Source organism: Plasmodium gonderi (genome assembly GCF_002157705.1).
Source record: "Plasmodium gonderi DNA, contig: Chr08, whole genome shotgun sequence".
In the NCBI taxonomy this organism is placed as follows: Eukaryota; Apicomplexa; class Aconoidasida; order Haemosporida; family Plasmodiidae; genus Plasmodium; species Plasmodium gonderi.
Genome location: NW_021628933.1, coordinates 1,775,263 through 1,794,658, shown reverse-complemented (window position 1 = coordinate 1,794,658; position 19,396 = coordinate 1,775,263). Strand labels below are relative to the sequence as shown.

Sequence of the window (19,396 nt, the reverse complement as noted above, 5' to 3'; positions counted from 1 at the left end):
TATTTCTACTTAACCTTTTCTGCTTATAGTTATGCTGTCGAAGAAAGCAAGAAGAGTCAATTTACACGATATATATACACGTTATTCATAACTTTATGCATATGTAAAACAATAACAGTTGAGGAAAAACTGTTAATATATCAAAAAAAAAAAAAAATACTTACATAACAGTAGAACTATTACGAGAACTTACATATATACCCATTTTTGGAAATATACAAGCCCAAAACAATTAATTAATAAACCATTTAAATGGAACAACCTAGTTTTATTTTTTTCCTCTTCTGAGGAAATTATAAAATGATTCAATGAGATCGACCTTTTCTATAATTTTTACTGTAAAAACGAGGTGAATAAAAAATATTAATAATTAGGCTAATAAAATAGTACGACAGTCATTACCTTTTTTTCTAAATATATATAACACAAAATTATAAATTATGCATGTCCAATATTCAAACTTTCGAAATTGTATTAATAAAAGTCTAAACTACTTTTTCTTTTTTTGTGCAACTGGTACAATAGATCATGTCAAAATTGGATTATGCGTATAATTTAAATATCATATGGCACGAAAATTAATAGTGTAAATTACAAGAAAAAAAAAAAATATAAAATATAAGTACAAGCATGCTACTTAATTTATTAGGACTATAATTTTAATACATGCTTCAACTATGTGTCCTGCCATCCATTCACCATGTTGTGAAGGAAAAAATGTTATGACAGTCTATTATTCTTTTTATTAATTTTTTACATTGCAGTAAAGCATATGCCCATTTATTTTTTCATGTTATAGAATATTACTTTTTTTAAAAAAAATATAAATCTTTTAATGAATCCCTTTTACATTATTTTTTATATGTATGCATAGTAGACTCAAAAAGGAACTACTTGTACATTTTAATGTAAATTTATGAATATATTTATGCATGCATTTAGTTATAACTGCAGGTATATATTACAAAAATTTAAATAGTAAAAAACTGTATTATTTTTTTTCTAGTATATAAATCTTTCTTAAAGACTTTTTCCTTTTTTCTTGAACCAATTTCAAATTAGGTATATATATATATTTTTTTTTTTACTGCAACCATTTGCGTAGTAACAGCAGCAACAACAAATCATGTAATCGAACATTTCTATCTTTGCGATAGTTCATTTGTATTCATTTTATTTATATTTTTATTTTATTTTTTTTCATTCTTTATATATTTAATTATGTAAAATTGAAATATTTAATGTAATATAGTATTAAATTATATTAATAAATTTCATGTATTTATTTATGTCTTTATTTATTTTATTTTTTTTTTTTTTTTGATCGTAACTAGTATACATATATAAATGTTTTTTCTCAGAATTAATTTGTACTATTACTAAAATTTAAAGACATAGTAGTAGCGTTGTAAATGGCGGTAGTAATGTCGTTCAAACATATTTGACATATAGAAATAATGTAAATTTTTATGCTATATGTAAAAGAAATACCCCCAAAAAAAAAAAAAAAAAAAAAAGAAAAGAATGAACCATAGTTCCATGCATAATAGATAAAAGTTCAATAAGAATTCAATATAAGACCCATTTTTATGAAATATATTGTTAGCATACGAATTATTCTTCTGTTATCCTGAAAATATACCACTATTTCAAGAAAAAAAAAATTAATATATAAGTTTAAAAAAGTCCGTAGAAATTAATAAACACCATAAATGAAATCAAAAATATAAAAAGTTATTAATTTGTCAAGTTTTACATGCCTTCCTAATATTAAAAACCAAATTCACAAAAATTTAAATTATTAAAATATAAAGCATTATTGCATTTTATAACTAATTAAACATGAATAGTAATTTTATTTTATATGACATCTTTGGAAGTAAATCATCAATAAATAGTTATGATATTAAAAATAAATCCTCATGTAAACCATCCAAAGGTAGAAGTAGAACAACTGGTTCATTTTATAAACTTTTAGTATCATGCGCCCTGGTCTTTTTATGTATATTACCGTAAGTTGAAAGAGAAAAAAGGAAATTTTTAAAAAATTAAGACTCCCATTTTTGTATAGAACCAGGACCTCTTTTTCGCTCATCATTTTTTCCATAAAAGTATGTATTATAAATAAAAAAATTTATAGATTCTGTTTATACATATTCATCTACGTGCAGATTATGCAAGAAACAGGACAACGCATTTTTCAAAGGGGAACTTAATAGCAATGCACGAATTTTGGCAATGAGGAGAACTGAGAGTAATCCATGTCCTAATAACACTGTGGATGTATCAGAAGAAAGAGAATTTCAATTGATAATAGAAGCCTGGGCAAGCTTTGAAGAAAGGGTAAAAAAACAATGGATATATTTGGAATACCAAGAAATTGCTGCATGGAGCGAACTCTTACTGGGAACATGGTTAACAGCATCTGTATTGATGAATAATAACACATCCGATGCAACGCAATTATTTCAGAGTTGGTTAGATATGAGTCAAAAGTTGAGTAGAGAACGCATAAGTAAAAATGAGGAAGATGACAAAATTTTAGAGAAACTCTTAAACAAATTGAAATATAAAGCATTGAACCAATTAATTAAAAACTGGGATACAGACATCGAAAGAATGTGGGTAAGCATAATGAAAATGAAGTTAGAAAAAAATTTGGAATGGTGTAATTTTGTTAGAGAACAATGTAATTCTTGGATAAATTATAATTTTTATTAAGTGCATTGAATGGCGTAAGCTATTTTTAATCCTTCCGACGTTAAGCATCACTCCCACTTATAAACTGAAGTCAAAGAAATGGAAATCCATAGAAGGGTTCATATATTTGTAAACTTACCAATATATACCTATATATATATTCCAGTATTCATAAGCCCTCTTCGATCAAATGTAAATATGCATAAAACCTAATTATATTTAACAAATAAGTAGGAAAAAATTTATAGACCCAAAACTCAACACTCCTAAGAAATTTTCATAACGAAAATGTCAAGTAGTTAATAGTTCAATGAACATCTTTCTTTGTAAACATTACCTTATATTACACAAATAAACAATTTGACTTGGTCATATACAACATTGATGAAATATTTGATGAACCACCTCGTAATGGAATTGTATTAAGTATAATACGTGTATGTGTTTGCAATTCTAATGTTTTTTAATTGCAGACATGGTGGATATATTATTTCATTATTTTTTATTTCACTTATTCTTAAGAAATCCTAAAATGTACGAAGCATAATAGAATTTCCAACCGAACGTATTTTTTGTAATTAAATTTAGAATTTAGTTTGTCCGTTTTAAAAATACCTTCTTTTTTTCTTTTCTTTATTTTTTTTATTTCCTAACATTGTATCTGAATTATTACAAAATATTTGTATTATTTTTGAATATAATACTATGTTTTAAGAAAAAAAAAAAAAAAAAAACTTATTTTCCCTTACATTTTTAAGTGTCCACAATATCTATTAAAGAATAAATAAATAAAAATGATATTTTTCTCAAAATTGAAACATTTTCTGCTACTTTCACCCTACTCTTATATTTTTCATTTGAAGAGAGCACATAAATTTTTCTTTTCCCCTAGGCAATAATTACTTAAAACTCCGTCAATGATGTTAAAATAGAATCTTTAAAAAGGTGCTTCCTGATCATTTCTTTTTAATCATATAATGTAGATTGATTGATAAATGTTAATCTATGTATAACCCCAATATATGTTAGGGGAAATCCATGTTGATGAATGTTTATATTTTTACTCACATTAATTCTTCACAATTCTTGTCTTTATTAAAAGTAACATTCGAATAATTATAAAATTCCCCAAAAATATTTTTCACAACAAAGATTTTATAGCACATGCTATCTTCATATGATTACATTTAATTTAATTTTCAGTACTATTTTTTTTTTTTTTTTTTTTTTTTTTTTTTTTTGATTCATTAGTTTATTCATAAATATGTATACAGCATGTGTAACAAAAATAACTTCAAATATTTGAAGTGATGATACCCCCCAAAATTTTCAATTCTTTGAAGTTTCTTATGTCCACACATTTTTTCTTTTTTTTTGTGCATATGGGACAGTTTCAATTTTTTTAATTCTTTTGTATATACAAGGTATTAAACAAAAAAGTGGAAATTTCTTAAATCAAATGTTACTTCAGTAAGTTATACATACGTTTCGTTTACACACAAAAAAAAAAAAAAAAAAAAAAAATTAATAATGGAAGAAATGAGAACATTACAAAATGTACAAATAGAAATTTTTACATTAAAACATGCATTCCACTAAAAAATAGGATTAATTCGTATGTTTGTGTACATACACTTGCGACAATATTTGTTCCATGTACTTGTTTTTTCTTCGGGTCTTAAGAGACATGCATGTCTAGGTTTATGTAAAGGCCAACTTTCTGCAAATAAGTTCTGTAGTTAGTAAATAAAATCACCACAGTAATATGTTCTATATCTATTAAAAAGATTTTGTCTAATTCACTTTAGCAGTCTATTGTTCAAAATTGACCTTATGATAAAAGAAGTATAGACATAATATTACTTGTGACAAGGATAAAAAAAAAAAAATTCAGACAATGAGCTTTATTATGCTTTAATAGAAAAAATACAAAAAATGGAACACGTTCTCTACTATTACAATAGGCGCTATCATAAATAAGAACGTAAAAAAAAAAAAAACTAAGATCACACTACTTCAAATTTTGTTTGCCCACAAAATACAGGATTTATAATTATTATATATATACATAATACGATTGGTACAACTTTCACTATGGTGTTTAAAATGTGATTATCACTTTAACGATTTGACTTAAATGTTCTTATCCTTCTTATGTTTGCTAATCGGAGTCATTTCTAATATTGATTTTAAACTAATCTAATAAATTGACTCATATGTGGAATTTAACATGCCTATCAGCTGATCCCTAAAAATCCCTATATAACTTCCTCTAACAAATTAAATTTATCTGAAGAAAAAATTACTGCTTTTTAATTTCCCATAATAAGGGGTGATTATATATGTATGTTATTTTTTTTCTTTTAAGGTTATTTAATACAAAATTCATTCAAAACTGCAGAATTTTCCTGCACACGAAATCGCTTTCTTTTACTTCTTTAATTAATTTGTTATTATATATATTCCTAATTATTTCTGAGTGCTTATAATTTTTAACATGGCCATATATATACAAATCGTGAAGTATTTTTTGTATGGGAAAATAAAAGGGAAATGCAAAAAAATTATAATTCGAAAATGGAGGGAATATTATTTGAAGAGAAAAATGATTTATGGGTGAAGGGTAGGAACATCCTATATACAAGTGTTTTTTCAAAGCCATTATTTTATTTTTAATATTTACGTCTTCTAATTTTTTAAAAAACTTGCATAATTCCGATTTTTCCCTAATATTCATTAACACTTCTTTGTATATATTTTCATAATTTTCATTTAGTTTTTCAATAATATTAGTTTCGCTTACATTTTCTAAGTGTCTTTTTTTCTCACTATTAACATTATCTGCAACCACACTTTTCTTTTTCTCTTTAATAATTTTATTTAATTCGAACAAAATATCTACAAGTTCGTCGTTATAATCCACATTCACAGCAAACGAATTATTATACATATATTTGTAATGAACGAATTTCCCTTTGCTAATTAAAAGAAAGTATAGGAATATATCAATCACAAAGTATATATAATTATACATATGCAGTAAACAGTTTATATCCTTCCTCTTTAAATTCTTAACATCATACATAATTCCTTTAAACAAAACAATGAGATTAAGACAGGAATTGCTATATGGATTATTTAACATAATATAATCATAGCAATTGTAATATACATACAATCTATTACAGTTATTTACTGACCCATTCTTAAGATGAACATGTTTATCATCAATTTCAACATTACTTAATAATGGTGCAGAATAACTGTTATTTACACCTTTTCCACCAAAATATTTCCACTCTTTTCTCACATTTATTATATCTGTAAAAATCGTATTTTTTATTAATCTAATATCACTGTCGCTTAATATGTTATCACAATATACACACCTGCTTATATTATTTATGTTTAAGTTTGAACAATTGTTGCAAACTTTTTTATACAACCTGTTTGTGTAGTATTTTTTTTTTTCACATGAGTAGTATATTTGCCTTTTCACAATTTTTATCATTTTTTAAAACAGTTCCTATCAGCGTGTCTCATAAAACGTTTCCTTTTTTTTTTTTTTCTGTTAATATCAAGAGATTTATTTATAACCCTATCATCATATTTATAAAAAAAAAATGGTGGAAAGGAAAAATGTTTGAGTGAATAATATTTTTTTTCTTAAAGTATTTCGTTAAATGTTGGGATTTTAAAATTGCTTAGCTGATGTTCCAGTTCACAAAAATGACTCAGAAATAATAGCACTTTTTTTTTCTTTTCCCTTCATTCTTCCTTTTATTTTGAAACGATTTTATTCGTTCTCATTCTCTCTTGTTGTCGCCTTTTTACCATTTAGTTTTCTTCACCTTTATCATAACATCCTTTTTTGAATGTTTCTTTTTTTCATTATAGTGCTTGTTCTACTTGTTTCCTACAATACGGAAAATTAACTTTTAACTTATAAAACTTATAAATAGGGGGAAGGCAAAAATAATCCAAATTAAAATAAAAGGGAACTTTAAAAGGAAATGGTAAGCCAATACAAGGAATTCATCGTGTACACTTTCATAAGCACATGTGAATATATTTCATTCCCACTTTATTTAATGCTTACGAAAGAACTAAGCTTGTTTCATTGGAAAGTTTTTAGTATGCCAATTATGTGCTATATATTGAATGGAATGTTCTATACAAAAAAAAAAAAAAAAAAAAAAAAAAAATGTTTCTAACACAGTTCCTATAAACTTCAAAAAACATAAATTTTGCACACCAAAAAAAAAAAAAAAAAAGGATATGTAATCTTTGGACAAAACACTATTCATAAATATTAATTGTAGCATATAAAAATGATGCGAATAAGGATTTCACCATTTTTATATAGAAACATTTTTTTTTTAAATTATATTTTGTCGTCCAAACTACTACTCCTATGTGAGAACGTAATTTAAAAAAAAAAAAAAAAAAAGCATTTCCACATTGTTACCCATACGAATTAACGTAACATGTGCCGAACTGCAAGAATGTAACGTAAATGACACAAACGCAACTATTGTTGTAATTAAATAAACATGTTCAAGCGCTTTTTTCTCTAATGAGGAAAATATGGGGGACAACAACAACAACAACAAAAAAAAAGGAAGAAAAAAAAGAAAGTGAAAAAAAAAAAAAGAAAAAGAAAAAACATATTTCTTATCGCAATTGTAAGATCTGTATATACACACCCACAGGTACATATACAGATATATATGCGCAAATCCATGCAACGCTTCGAACTAATTCAAAAAGAAATAGTTCAAAAGGGATCAAATCAAAATTTGAAGCTTTCGTAGGGATTCCATTTTATGGGGAAATTCTCCGGCGTCGCGTCTTCATTTTCCTTCCAAATCTACGGAAAGCAAAAGAATTACAAGCATTAAAATTAGCACTTTTTTGGAAAAGTAAATATGCAAAAATAACATATGGAACACGTAAAATGTACCCAAAGAGAAAGCATAAATAAATACATATACATATGGATAAGTTTTGTACATCTGTGTTAGGGTTGTAGTCCCTATATTTTTGCACTACCTTAATGGATTTATCCCCATGGGTTGTTATTAGCCGACTTTCACTTTTATCGAAAGCCATAGATAATGTGGAATTCTCACATTCAACCGTCCCTGGAACTATTTTGTTTGATAAGGTATCATATTTATAACCGCTCGACCAATCATAAAAATGTAACTGCCCATTATTACTTCCCAATATTAAAATAGACGAATCACTAAAATACGAATCTTGTTTAATTAAACTACAATTAATAATAGAATTAAATCCTGTAATATTCCTATCGAATTCAGCATCTGCTCCACACCACACTTTAACATTATCTGTGCCACAGCTACAAAAACTATATTCAAAAGGATGAATCGATAGTGACCTAATACTTTTTTTGTGGTGTGTTAATGCAATTCTACATTTTCCATTATTTAGATCCCATAATCTTATCATTTTATCCTGAGATCCAGACACAACTTGTGGTTCAACAGATTGAGAACATAATGACATAATAGTACCTGTGTGACCTGACAATACAAAAATGGAACTCTTTGTTCTAATATCCCAAACTCTTACAACGGAATCACGTCCTCCACTCATGAGTATATCTAATGATGGGTGTAAAGATAAGCAGTACACACCAGATAAATGCCCATGATAATCTCTTATTACTTTATTATATTCTAAATCCCAGCATTTCACTCTATTATCTTCACCACAACTGAATAAGTATGGGTTTTTTTTCGAAATTTTTATATCCCTTATACTATTTATATGACCGGTTAAAGTTAATTTTAATTTACATGTAGCTAAATCCCAAATTTTAATTAATCTGTCATTTGCCCCAGTTGCAAACCATTCATTACTTACATCTACATCTACACAATTTACCCACCCTGAGTGGCCTAGTATAACTCTATATAATTTATAAGGAAAGTGCCATTTCGGTTTTTTAATTTTTTTGTAAATATCTAACGTTTTTATGTTCTTTAGCGCGTCACTACTTAGTATACTATCATCTGACTTTTTAAGAATAGGCCCACTATGTATTTCATTTCTCTGCTGATTTACATATGGTAAAATGCTTTTCTTTTCCGTATTCTTTGTTTCAATTTCGCTCATTTGGTTAGTTATCATGCTTTCATTTAAATGATTTAAATCCTGTCCAATTTCATCATTATTAATTGTGTCGTCATTTATAATACTGCTTATAATAGATGATTTCTTTTTTTTTTTCTTTTTGTTTTTTTCCCTTCCCTTTTGTATATCATCTTTTTCGATTTTTTTTATGTATAGTTTTTTAACAGATGAGTACTCATCCAATTCCCTAATATTAATATTCATTTTTATGGCGGTTAATTTTTTTATAACATTTTCTCTCAAATTCTGTCTTCTTGCATTTAGCTCATTTTCCTTATACATTTCTTCGTAACTCTTTGTAGTCTTTTCGCTTGTAATACATAATGTGGATATTTCTTTTAAATCTTTTAGCTCCTTATTATCATCCTCTTCTGTTTTAGTTATTCTATCATTTATGTTCGTATCATAAGCAAGAAGGTTATAATTGAACGGTGTTAATATGTCATTTCCTATGAACATGTTTTTCGTTAAGCACAAGCTTTTTCTCAAAATGTTTGCTTCTTTTTCATTTTCATTAATTTTACTATTGTCATCATCTCTGCCATGTTCGGCGTCTAACATAACATTTTTCATTTTCATTCTTTTAAAATTTTTTTTTCTTTTCCCCCTTAAAATAAAAATAATATATATTTTCTTAAAATTAAAAGACGACGTCCTACCATTAACAAATGTTTGATATGTTTTTCTCAAGTACAATGGAAATACGATTAATTAATGAATGGTTTCTTTTTCTATTGGTAAAAGTAAAGCTGATGGATCTATAATGCGTTGTCATTCAATATTGCAAGGCGAATCCTGCCAATTGTGAAACTTCACATTTCGGGCAATACTTCCTTATTGTAGCCATTCAAAATATGTAATATAATTTTAACAAACGGATAAATTCTAGTGTATGTTACGACATGTAATCAAACAAAAAGAGAGTAAATATAAAACAGAAGAGTACGTGGAATGAGATAATAACCTTTATTTTATTTTTTTTCCAAAAATATTTGGCACTTCAAATGTATATATATGTATGCATATCATCATATAAAAATGAAAAATAGAACTCCTCTACATGGTATTTATTTTACCTACAACTTTACTACCTTTTTAAGTGGAGGGGAAGAGGCGAAAATTCCAAAACAAGTAAGGTAACGGTGTATGTAAAAGGTAGAAAAATAATAAATATAAAAAAATTAAAAATAAAAAAAAACAGAAAAACATTCACATGAACAAAATCATTTTCCTTGTAAAAAAATTAATCTTTAGTATTACCCAACTGTTTTACTATTTTAAAAAATTAATATAAATTTCAATATAATCATTTATAAATATTCCAAGATAATAAAAACAGAATATCATACAAATGAATGTAAAGGCAAATATTCTTCGTTTTGTTACCATGTTCAATCATATAATTATATTGCTATATACCAATTTTTCCCACAAGAAGTTTATAAGATTTATATGTGTACATTATATGATATGAAATAACAGTGTTTAGTAAATTTCACTAAAGGATAAGAGGAAATTATAGAAAAATATGTCCCTTTTTTGTTTTTTTGCGAAACATTTCTTAAACATATACACTGCTACTTTTAGCATAATTTTGAAAGTCATTCCACTTAAGGTGAAAACTTATAGAAAAGAGAGATTCAAATAAGGTGTAAATTCGTTTACAGTGTACATAAAAAAAAAATAGAAAGAACACAATTTGCTAACGTTTTGACAAGGTTTTGTACAGATTTCCTCTACAAATTTAAAATAAACGAGGCAGTATTATCATGATATAGCCAAAATATATACTGAATGAATACGTGAAAAAAAAATATGTCATTATAATTTAAAATAGAAATTTTGTTCCATTTTTCCACGGGTGGATAGTAGTGCAATTAATGGTTCATTTTTGAAAAAAAGAAAAGAAAAACGGCAACACTGAAAATGTTGAATTTATGTCCTTAAGAAAAAATGGAACAAGTCAGCTTATCATTTTTAAATTGATAAAGCTATGCACAACCATAGAAATTTTCAAGGAACAAATCTTCAATAATTTTTTACAATTTAACACTAAAATTTGTCAAAATATATATATGTGTAGAGAACACCACAATACATCGTTAAAATTAATATATGGGAAACTTTAAACGTTTACCCCCTTACACCTCCCTTTATCTTGATCTCTCATTATCCTCTTTATTCATATTAATTAATTATAACTTTGGCTTTTGTGTTTTTGTGGAAAGTTTTCAACTTAAAAAGTAAGGGAGAGTATTAATACATCACTAATTTTGTAATGTTAAATTCTCCAAAATCGTACCTTAAAGGGGCACACAAGAATTTATATATTTATACGTAGACATACACACACGTAATTTTTCGCACATTTTACCTGTAAAAAAAGCTTTACAATTTTTCACACCCATAAATGTTCCAAGGGTATACTTGCATGTAGGAAATTGTAATGTAAATGAATTCATGTATAAACGCAGGAAATTAATGGCACGTTTGACCATTTCATAGAAGAAATAGTCTCTTTTACTACTTTTCTGTAAACCTCCTTAATGTATTACTCCCTCCTCTTTGGCAAATAAACAAATAATAACAAAATAGCTAACTGTTAAAACATACACAATCGGGTGCGATATTTTAAAAAAAAAAAAAAGGAAAAAATTTTGTGCATTTGCGCATGCTGAATATGTGCACATGTATCAGCTGGCACTTATGTTATAGCATAAAAGGGGGCAAATTTTTTCAGTTCAATAAAAAATGTAATCCTACATGTATACTACTCAGCACAAGCCTTATGGTTGATAATTAAAGCTAAAGAACGCTAGGACATAAATAATCATAAATAACCATACGTTTTAAGAAATATATTTGTGACATAGATATCAAACTTTTATGTGCAAAGCACTCGCAATAATTTTTATGGCCCTTTTTTGTTATTACATATGCATATACATATACACAGCTTTCCTGCTCGCTATCTTTAATTTTTTTTTTGGAACAATTAAGAAAAAAAAAAAAATTATCTTGAATTTACTTCATTGTACCTATTTCATTTATGTAAATTTTTATAATGTATGTAATATATCTTTTCAGTTTTTCACACTTTTTGCTTCTTCCCAGTTCCTCATTCACCCTTTTTTACTTTTTCACAAATATGCATTTTTTTTTTCCCCCCCCCCCATTATTTTTTATTATGTGTACATGAATGAATGTAACTTTTCGATTAAAACATATATTTATTAATTACTCAGAACACAAAAAATAATTGCTTATTAACTTTTGTTATACATGTAAATTATGACATCTTATTTTAAAATGCTTTGGCACTTGAAGAAAAAATAAAGGCCTAATTTGAGGTTTAACTTTCCCCCTCAACTTTTTTTATAATATATCTTAAAGCTGATCAGGAATATGAGCCAATATTTTTATTTACCTTTTTTCAGCAAACATATAAAAAAAAAACTTACAAGAATAAAAAACTTTTAAGAACCCACAAATAATATAAAACATATTTATGAGCTCAGTAATATTATTGTACAACTAAGCGTAAAGTATAACTTTTTTTGTAAAATACTATTTTGAACTCTTGTTCCAAACGTAAATTAACGCAAAACCTTTTTCACAGGATATACAAATACATACAAATAAGGCAAATCCAATTTCCCAAAACTTATATAATATTTATTTTGTATAAAATTGAAGAAATGGCATTTTTGTGAATAAAAATAATAAACAAAAATAGATAAAATCTCACCATGGGCAATATAAGAAAAAAAAAAAAAAAAAAAAAAAAAAAAGGTGCCATTTGTTAAATTTCAGAATTATAAAAAAAACCATGAATTAATGGATTCATGCTGAATTTTAATTGTTACAATTCTACATTGGAAAGAAGGAAAACATTTTATATTTTTCGTTATTTTTAATTGTTTATATTTTTCATATCACTATAATGAACATGAAAGTTTCGTGTAAACCGTGTTATTGACCATTCAAAGATCGGAAAATAAAAAAAAAAACACATTTTTACAGTAACTTACAAGTTTATGCAAGAATATTTATTTTATATCATCATTTACCTTTTTCACTTTGATAAAAGATTTATTTGTTTAATCCACCCAAATGGTATAATACCATACTTACATGGTTATATATGTAAAATGCGTTAATAAAACATTTAAATTCATAATTTCATGACCAATTTACATACAACTTTTTTTATTTTCCCCATTTTTTTTTTTCTTTTTTCTATTTATAATAACATTTTAATTTACATTTTACTATTTGACGAATAAAGAATAATTCCATAAAACTCTTTATTTTTTTATACTTTTTTTTTTTTTTTTTTTTTTATTTGTTAAAACAATATATTATCCTTATCCCATGTTTATATTAACCCCAAATTTTAGTTATTCCATTATTTTCATAGGAACATACATTAGCCTACATTAATTCGTTATCGTCTTCACGTTTGAATAATAAATAGTCTATAATATATTTTCCCATTTAAATTTTAGTCATGGACTATATTCATGTATATATACATATTTTATAATATATATTCCTTGTATATAAATCCATAAGGAGATAACAAAACAAGGGAAAAAAAGATAGCATCATTTTACAATGTTAATTTATTTTGTAGAACATATCCAAAATATTTTTATGCAGCATATACGATACATCATTCATTTATTTATTATTTTTATTTTTTTTTTATATTCATTCATTAATGTCACCATGGTATAATTATTGTGCCACCTGAAAATTCAATGCTCACTTTATTCTTGAAAATGTCTCTATACCATATCATATAAAAATGTATATTTAAAATATGTGCCCATATTTTGAGCTCACTCACGCTCATATATCCATGCATATAGCACGTATATTTGTACGTTACCATTTTCATATTTTATGCTTCTGAAATATCTACACAATTTCAAAGCGATATTTAAGAAAAAGACGCAAACAATTATACTTGTTTCTTTCTTTTTTTCGTCTTTTCTACTAACGAATAACAGTTCGTTTATGTAAATTTTGCTTAAAAAAGCATATATGCAATTAATTTGTAAAATTTTAGATAGACATCAATCGAGATCCCTTAAGCCCAAAACTACATTTAGTAAAAAATATTGATCCACATATATATTGCTATATACATAATATACACATGCGTAATTACGTACACGTATGCATGTGTTGAAGGGAAAGAAAAGGAAGAGATATACAAAAGGGATATTTTAACAGAATACAGCCCTTTATACACTACCGAAATGAGTTATAGTGATTCGAGGTCCCCATCAAACGATAGCAGTAGTCAAGATGCTACCTCAGGAAAATTGCAATACACAGAAAGTGATGATGAAGGGAGTGACGAATATTGTAAAGGTGGATATCATCCTGTTAAAATAAATGAAATATACAACGATCGGTATAGAATAGAAGGGAAATTAGGATGGGGTCATTTTTCAACTGTTTGGGTTGCAACAGATTTAAAAAGTAAACCATTAAAATTTGTTGCTATAAAAATTCAAAAAGGATCCGAGTCATTTGGAGAATCAGCTAAATGTGAAATCAATTATTTAAAAACTGTTAAAGCGAACTCTTTTGATTCTTCCTGGGTAGAATTAAAAGAACATCAGAGAGAAAGACTATATCACTATAACATGACAAAGGGAGTTGTTTCATTTATTGATAGTTTTGAACATAAAGGTCCAAATGGTACACATGTTTGCATGGTTTTTGAATTCATGGGACCGAATTTATTGTCCCTAATTAAACATTATGATTATAAAGGAATACCTTTAAATTTAGTTCGGAAAATTGCTACTCATGTATTGATAGGTTTACAGTATTTACACGATGTTTGTAAAATAATACACAGCGATATAAAACCGGAAAATGTTTTAGTTTCACCACTTATGAATATCCCCAGACCAAGGGACTACAGCAAAGAGGATATAAAAATCAGTGATGAAAGGAAAAACGATCTTGTTAAAAAAGAAGAAAAAGTAGTAGGTGGTGATACGAATTTTGAGACTAATGTTTGTGATAATGCTGATGATAGTGACAATGATGAAGATTTGGAAGATAACCAATCATCATGTCTAAGCGAAGTGAAAGATAAACACGAATGGGACAATGTAGATTACAATAAATTAAGTAAAAAAGAAAAAAAAAAGTTAAAAAAAAAAAAAAAAACTTTCTTAAAAAGAGAAAGATTAAAAATGGAAGCACTTGAACAGAAGAAGCAAAATAATGATGAATCAACTGCAAATGATTCCAATCAAAATATAAATGGCAGTAAAATAAATGCTGATGTATCTGCAACTTTGACTTTAAGCGACGTAGCACAAAATGATAACAGTCAATATAAAAAGGAAGATAATGAACAATTCAATAATCCAACTCAGGTTCATGCAGAAAATATACCAAAAGGAGAAGAAACAAACAACAAGAGTGCACATAATCACAATTTTGTAAAAACAAATATTACCATCAATAGCGTGAAAAGCAATAACTCCATCAATGATACTTCATCAAAGGAAGCACTTAATCAGAAAAATAATTTTATACAAAGTGATAATGCTAATAATGTTGAAGAAAATCATGTAACAAACAAAGTGATCATTGAAGAGAAAGACAGTTGCAACAATTTGATTCCAGAAATGTCAAAGGACAATCAGCCAATTAGCACAGAAAGTAATAAATCTTGTGATAAAACAAAAGAAAATTTATCCAATAAAAATGAAGGGAAAAAATTAAAGAAAGAAAATAAGATTAATGAACCTCCATATGTCAAACATAGACATAGACCATCCAACTCTGACCCGTCGTTACTCACTAGTTACAATAACATACATGCATTGCAGGAATCGTTGATGAGGAGACCCTATCATTACAACAATTACTTCTTATATAACCCCGAGAAGTATGGAGATGATAGGTGTTCCTTATTTTTGCACAGGTTACCCAGCGATTATTTGAAAAAAAACATGTCAGATGATAGTGATCATGATAAGGACCCTGATGACCATTGCAGTGATGAACATTATGATAGCCAAGAAGAGCATGCTGAAAAAAGTGAAATGAGTGAATGCGAAAAATCCTTAGAATATACAGAAAAGGATTTTAACAAATTTCCCATATATTGTGACATGTTTAACCATCTAATGCACCCACAAGCAATGAAATTACATGATAAGTATAAAAATAAAAACAAAAGTAAATATTCAAAAACGCCCAATGATGATACTCTAGAGAATAATCATAATGGACACAAAGTTGTATATATAAAAACAGAAGAGGGAGAATATCGTATTAGACCCTATGATCCAACTGTTTATTATCATGAAAAATCATGTTATAAAATATGTGATTTAGGAAATAGTCTATGGGTTGATGAATCAAGGTATGCTGAAATTCAAACAAGACAATATAGATCTCCAGAAGTTATATTAAAAAGCGGATTTAACGAAACTGCTGATATATGGTCCTTTGCATGTATGATATTCGAACTAGTAACAGGAGATTTTTTATTTAATCCTCAAAAATCAGATAGATATGATAAAAATGAAGAACACCTAAGTTTTATGATTGAAGTTTTAGGAAATATACCCAAATATATGATAGATTCAGGTTTTAATTCGCACAAATATTTTAATAAAAAAACATATAAACTGAAAAATATTAGAAACATTAAAAGATATGGTCTATATAAAATATTCAAATATAAGTATAATATACCAGAAAAGGAAATTAATCCATTATGTAGTTTTTTATTACCTATGCTTGCTATAGATCCACAGAAGAGGCCTTCAGCTTATACCATGCTACAGCACCCATGGCTAAATATGATTGGGCCGGAAGATGAAGAAATGTATGCAAAAAATAGATCCTATTCCTTTAACAGTATGAGCGTAAAGAATAAAGTAAACTATGAAAGCCAACATTATGAAAGCCAGCATTATGAAAACCAACATTATGAAAATCAACATTATGAAAATCAACATTTTGAAAACCAGAAATATGAAAACCAAAAGTATGAAAACCAAAAGTATGAAAACCAAAAGTATGAAAACCAAAAATATGAAAACGAAAATTATAACATGAATCAGAACACACATATAGGCAAAAATTTGTACAGTAAGCAAAACAGTATGCATGCCAATTTGAAAAATTCTAAGAACTGCTCTCCAACACAACATTTCGATGAAGAATTGTGCAAAAGTGAAGAATGTGAAGATGAAGAAGATGATGTTGATGATGATGATGATGCTGGAGAAGAAAACTACAGCAGCGAAGGGGAATATGATTTTACCTATGATAATGAAATTACCTATAATGGAACGGAGAATAAGCCACCTCCATTGAAATATGACCCTCTGTATCAAAGAAAACAAAATAATAAATTAGAAGGAAAAGCAAAATATAAAAAAATAAGCGTCTCTGACATTCCTGACTCTCCATTAAATATAGAGGAGTATGTATTCAGTTCTGGAAATATACCGGATATTGTACAGAACAGTACAAATAATAAGAAGCTTTTGAAAAAAATATCACAATACCAAAGTCTCCAACTAAGGAAACATAATAAAATGAATAGTCATGTGCACAATGATGAAATCGTGAATTCAGAAGAAGATGAAAATTTTGATCATTACTATGAGAATCCAGAGAAGTATAAATATGAAAAGGAGGAAGAAGACGAAATGGAAGATGAGGAGGAGGAAGAAGAAGAGGAAGAGGAAGAAGACGACGACAATGACATAACGGATAAGGAAAACTACGAGGAGGAAGAAGAAGAAGAAGAAGAGGAAGAGGAGGAGGAAGAAAACGAGGACAACGAATATCATGACGAGAATGAAAAGTATAGCAAAAATCACCATGTCAGTAAAAACATTCACAATATTAAGTACAAAAGTAAAGATTGCGAAAATAATTATTATGAAAATGGTTTCTTCGACAGAGGAAGCGGAATATATGAAAGAGAAGAAGATGCCTATTCTTTACAAATCAATCAAAAAGGACGAAAAAATAAATTAGGAATTATAGAACAGACAGCACAAAGCGAAACATTAAATACAGTGAAAAAAAGAGATTTCATGAAAGATACTCTCAATGAAAAAACAACCCTGAGAGAACAGACATCAATAAAAATTATCCCAAATGTTAATGATAATGCAAACAAGGAATCAATAAAAACAGAGAAAAATAGCGCGTCATCCAAAAACCTTAGCAACAACGCCTTATTGAGTTGTAGTAGCACGAGCAAAAATGTATACACAGTTGACAAAGGAGAAAAAAAACAGCTCGAAGCAAAAAGGAAAGAAGCACAAGCACAGGAACAAACACAAGATAACGAAAGTCAAAATTTTCAGAACCCAGATGAGGATAAAACAAATAAATTAAATTGCAAAATGATTAATAAAAAAACATTTTTTGCTTTTTCGTAAAGCAGAAAAATTGCAAAAGCAAGTGAAATTTTCTCACTTTCGTATGATTAAAAAAAAAACAAATGTTTGCACCTATAATTTTAGGAAATGCATGAATAAATACCACGCATATTTAACTACTAAAACGCTGTTAGTAAACAGAATAACATATTTTATTATTATTTTACATGTTATTTTTTTTCCAATATTTCTGGATTAGCATGTGAACATTCTGTAGTTTTTAGATATATATATTTTTTTTAATATTTAAATATATTTCATCAGATAGGTCTACTATCCCTGTTAAATATACCCCAGAAAACCCATTAGTTTTTTTACCAAGTGCTAGTCTTCTTTTTAGATGCACTTTTAGCCATAGTTTCTATTTTTTAAAATTTAGTAAATTCCCTCCTCTACGCCAAATAAACTTGGCAACCTGACAACCAGCATTAAAGCTTATGTCACCACATTTTAACGCAAGCAATTGTATAAACATATTTTTTGTACATAATTTTTTATCACATAACTCAAAATAAAATATAAAAATAGTAACCCAAATAACAACCTATCTTTTCAATATACTATATTAGCCTGCAAACTAAAGTATTGCACCCTAATGCAGGTGGTAAAAATGTGTATAATATGCATATATATATATATATATATATATATATATATATATATATATATATATATATATAACATTATGTATACACGAATTAGAAATACCCCTGTCTTAAACATGGTCCTTTTTTCTTACGCTTCGGAAATAATGAGAGAAAATTCTTTGGAAAGTTGTTGCATGTTTGGAGATTATGAAAATACTTTTCCAAAAAAATGTAAACATATGTGCATTAGCTTTACTTATTCTATTATCCAAGCGTATGTATTATTTTTTACTTATAGCACTTTAATAGTGTAAAATTCCAGAATTTAGTTTAATATTTTCTTATTTTCTTCCACCGAAAGGTTAGTATATACGTACATGTATATATATTCATATGTACACATATATATATGTATGTATGTTTTTTTTTTTTTTTGTTCTCAAAAATATCAGAACTAAATTTAATGTGATAAAAATAAACCGTTGTGAAATTTACACT

General features: G+C 27.0%; 4 protein-coding genes across 4 annotated transcripts; 2 read left to right on the top strand and 2 right to left on the bottom strand.

The window, feature by feature from the left end:
* Positions 1-1,842: 1,842 nt before the first annotated feature.
* On the top strand, positions 1,843-2,721 carry PGO_083620 (Plasmodium exported protein, unknown function; the record flags this gene model as incomplete). The annotated part of the gene is made up of 2 exons (XM_028687584.1): positions 1,843-2,012; positions 2,172-2,721. The coding sequence occupies 2 exons, from the start codon at positions 1,843-1,845 to the stop codon at positions 2,719-2,721; spliced, it is 720 nt and encodes a 239-aa protein (XP_028543385.1).
* A 2,368-nt stretch (positions 2,722-5,089) lies between these two features.
* On the bottom strand, positions 5,090-6,211 carry PGO_083610 (hypothetical protein, conserved; the record flags this gene model as incomplete). Its single annotated transcript, XM_028687583.1, has 1 exon — positions 5,090-6,211. The coding sequence occupies one exon, from the start codon at positions 6,209-6,211 to the stop codon at positions 5,090-5,092; it is 1,122 nt and encodes a 373-aa protein (XP_028543384.1).
* A 1,281-nt stretch (positions 6,212-7,492) lies between these two features.
* On the bottom strand, positions 7,493-9,435 carry PGO_083600 (splicing regulatory protein; the record flags this gene model as incomplete). The annotated part of the gene is made up of 2 exons (XM_028687582.1): positions 7,493-7,570; positions 7,753-9,435. The coding sequence occupies 2 exons, from the start codon at positions 9,433-9,435 to the stop codon at positions 7,493-7,495; spliced, it is 1,761 nt and encodes a 586-aa protein (XP_028543383.1).
* A 4,694-nt stretch (positions 9,436-14,129) lies between these two features.
* On the top strand, positions 14,130-18,311 carry PGO_083590 (serine/threonine protein kinase; the record flags this gene model as incomplete). Its single annotated transcript, XM_028687581.1, has 1 exon — positions 14,130-18,311. The coding sequence occupies one exon, from the start codon at positions 14,130-14,132 to the stop codon at positions 18,309-18,311; it is 4,182 nt and encodes a 1,393-aa protein (XP_028543382.1).
* Between the last annotated feature and the right edge of the window lie 1,085 nt (positions 18,312-19,396).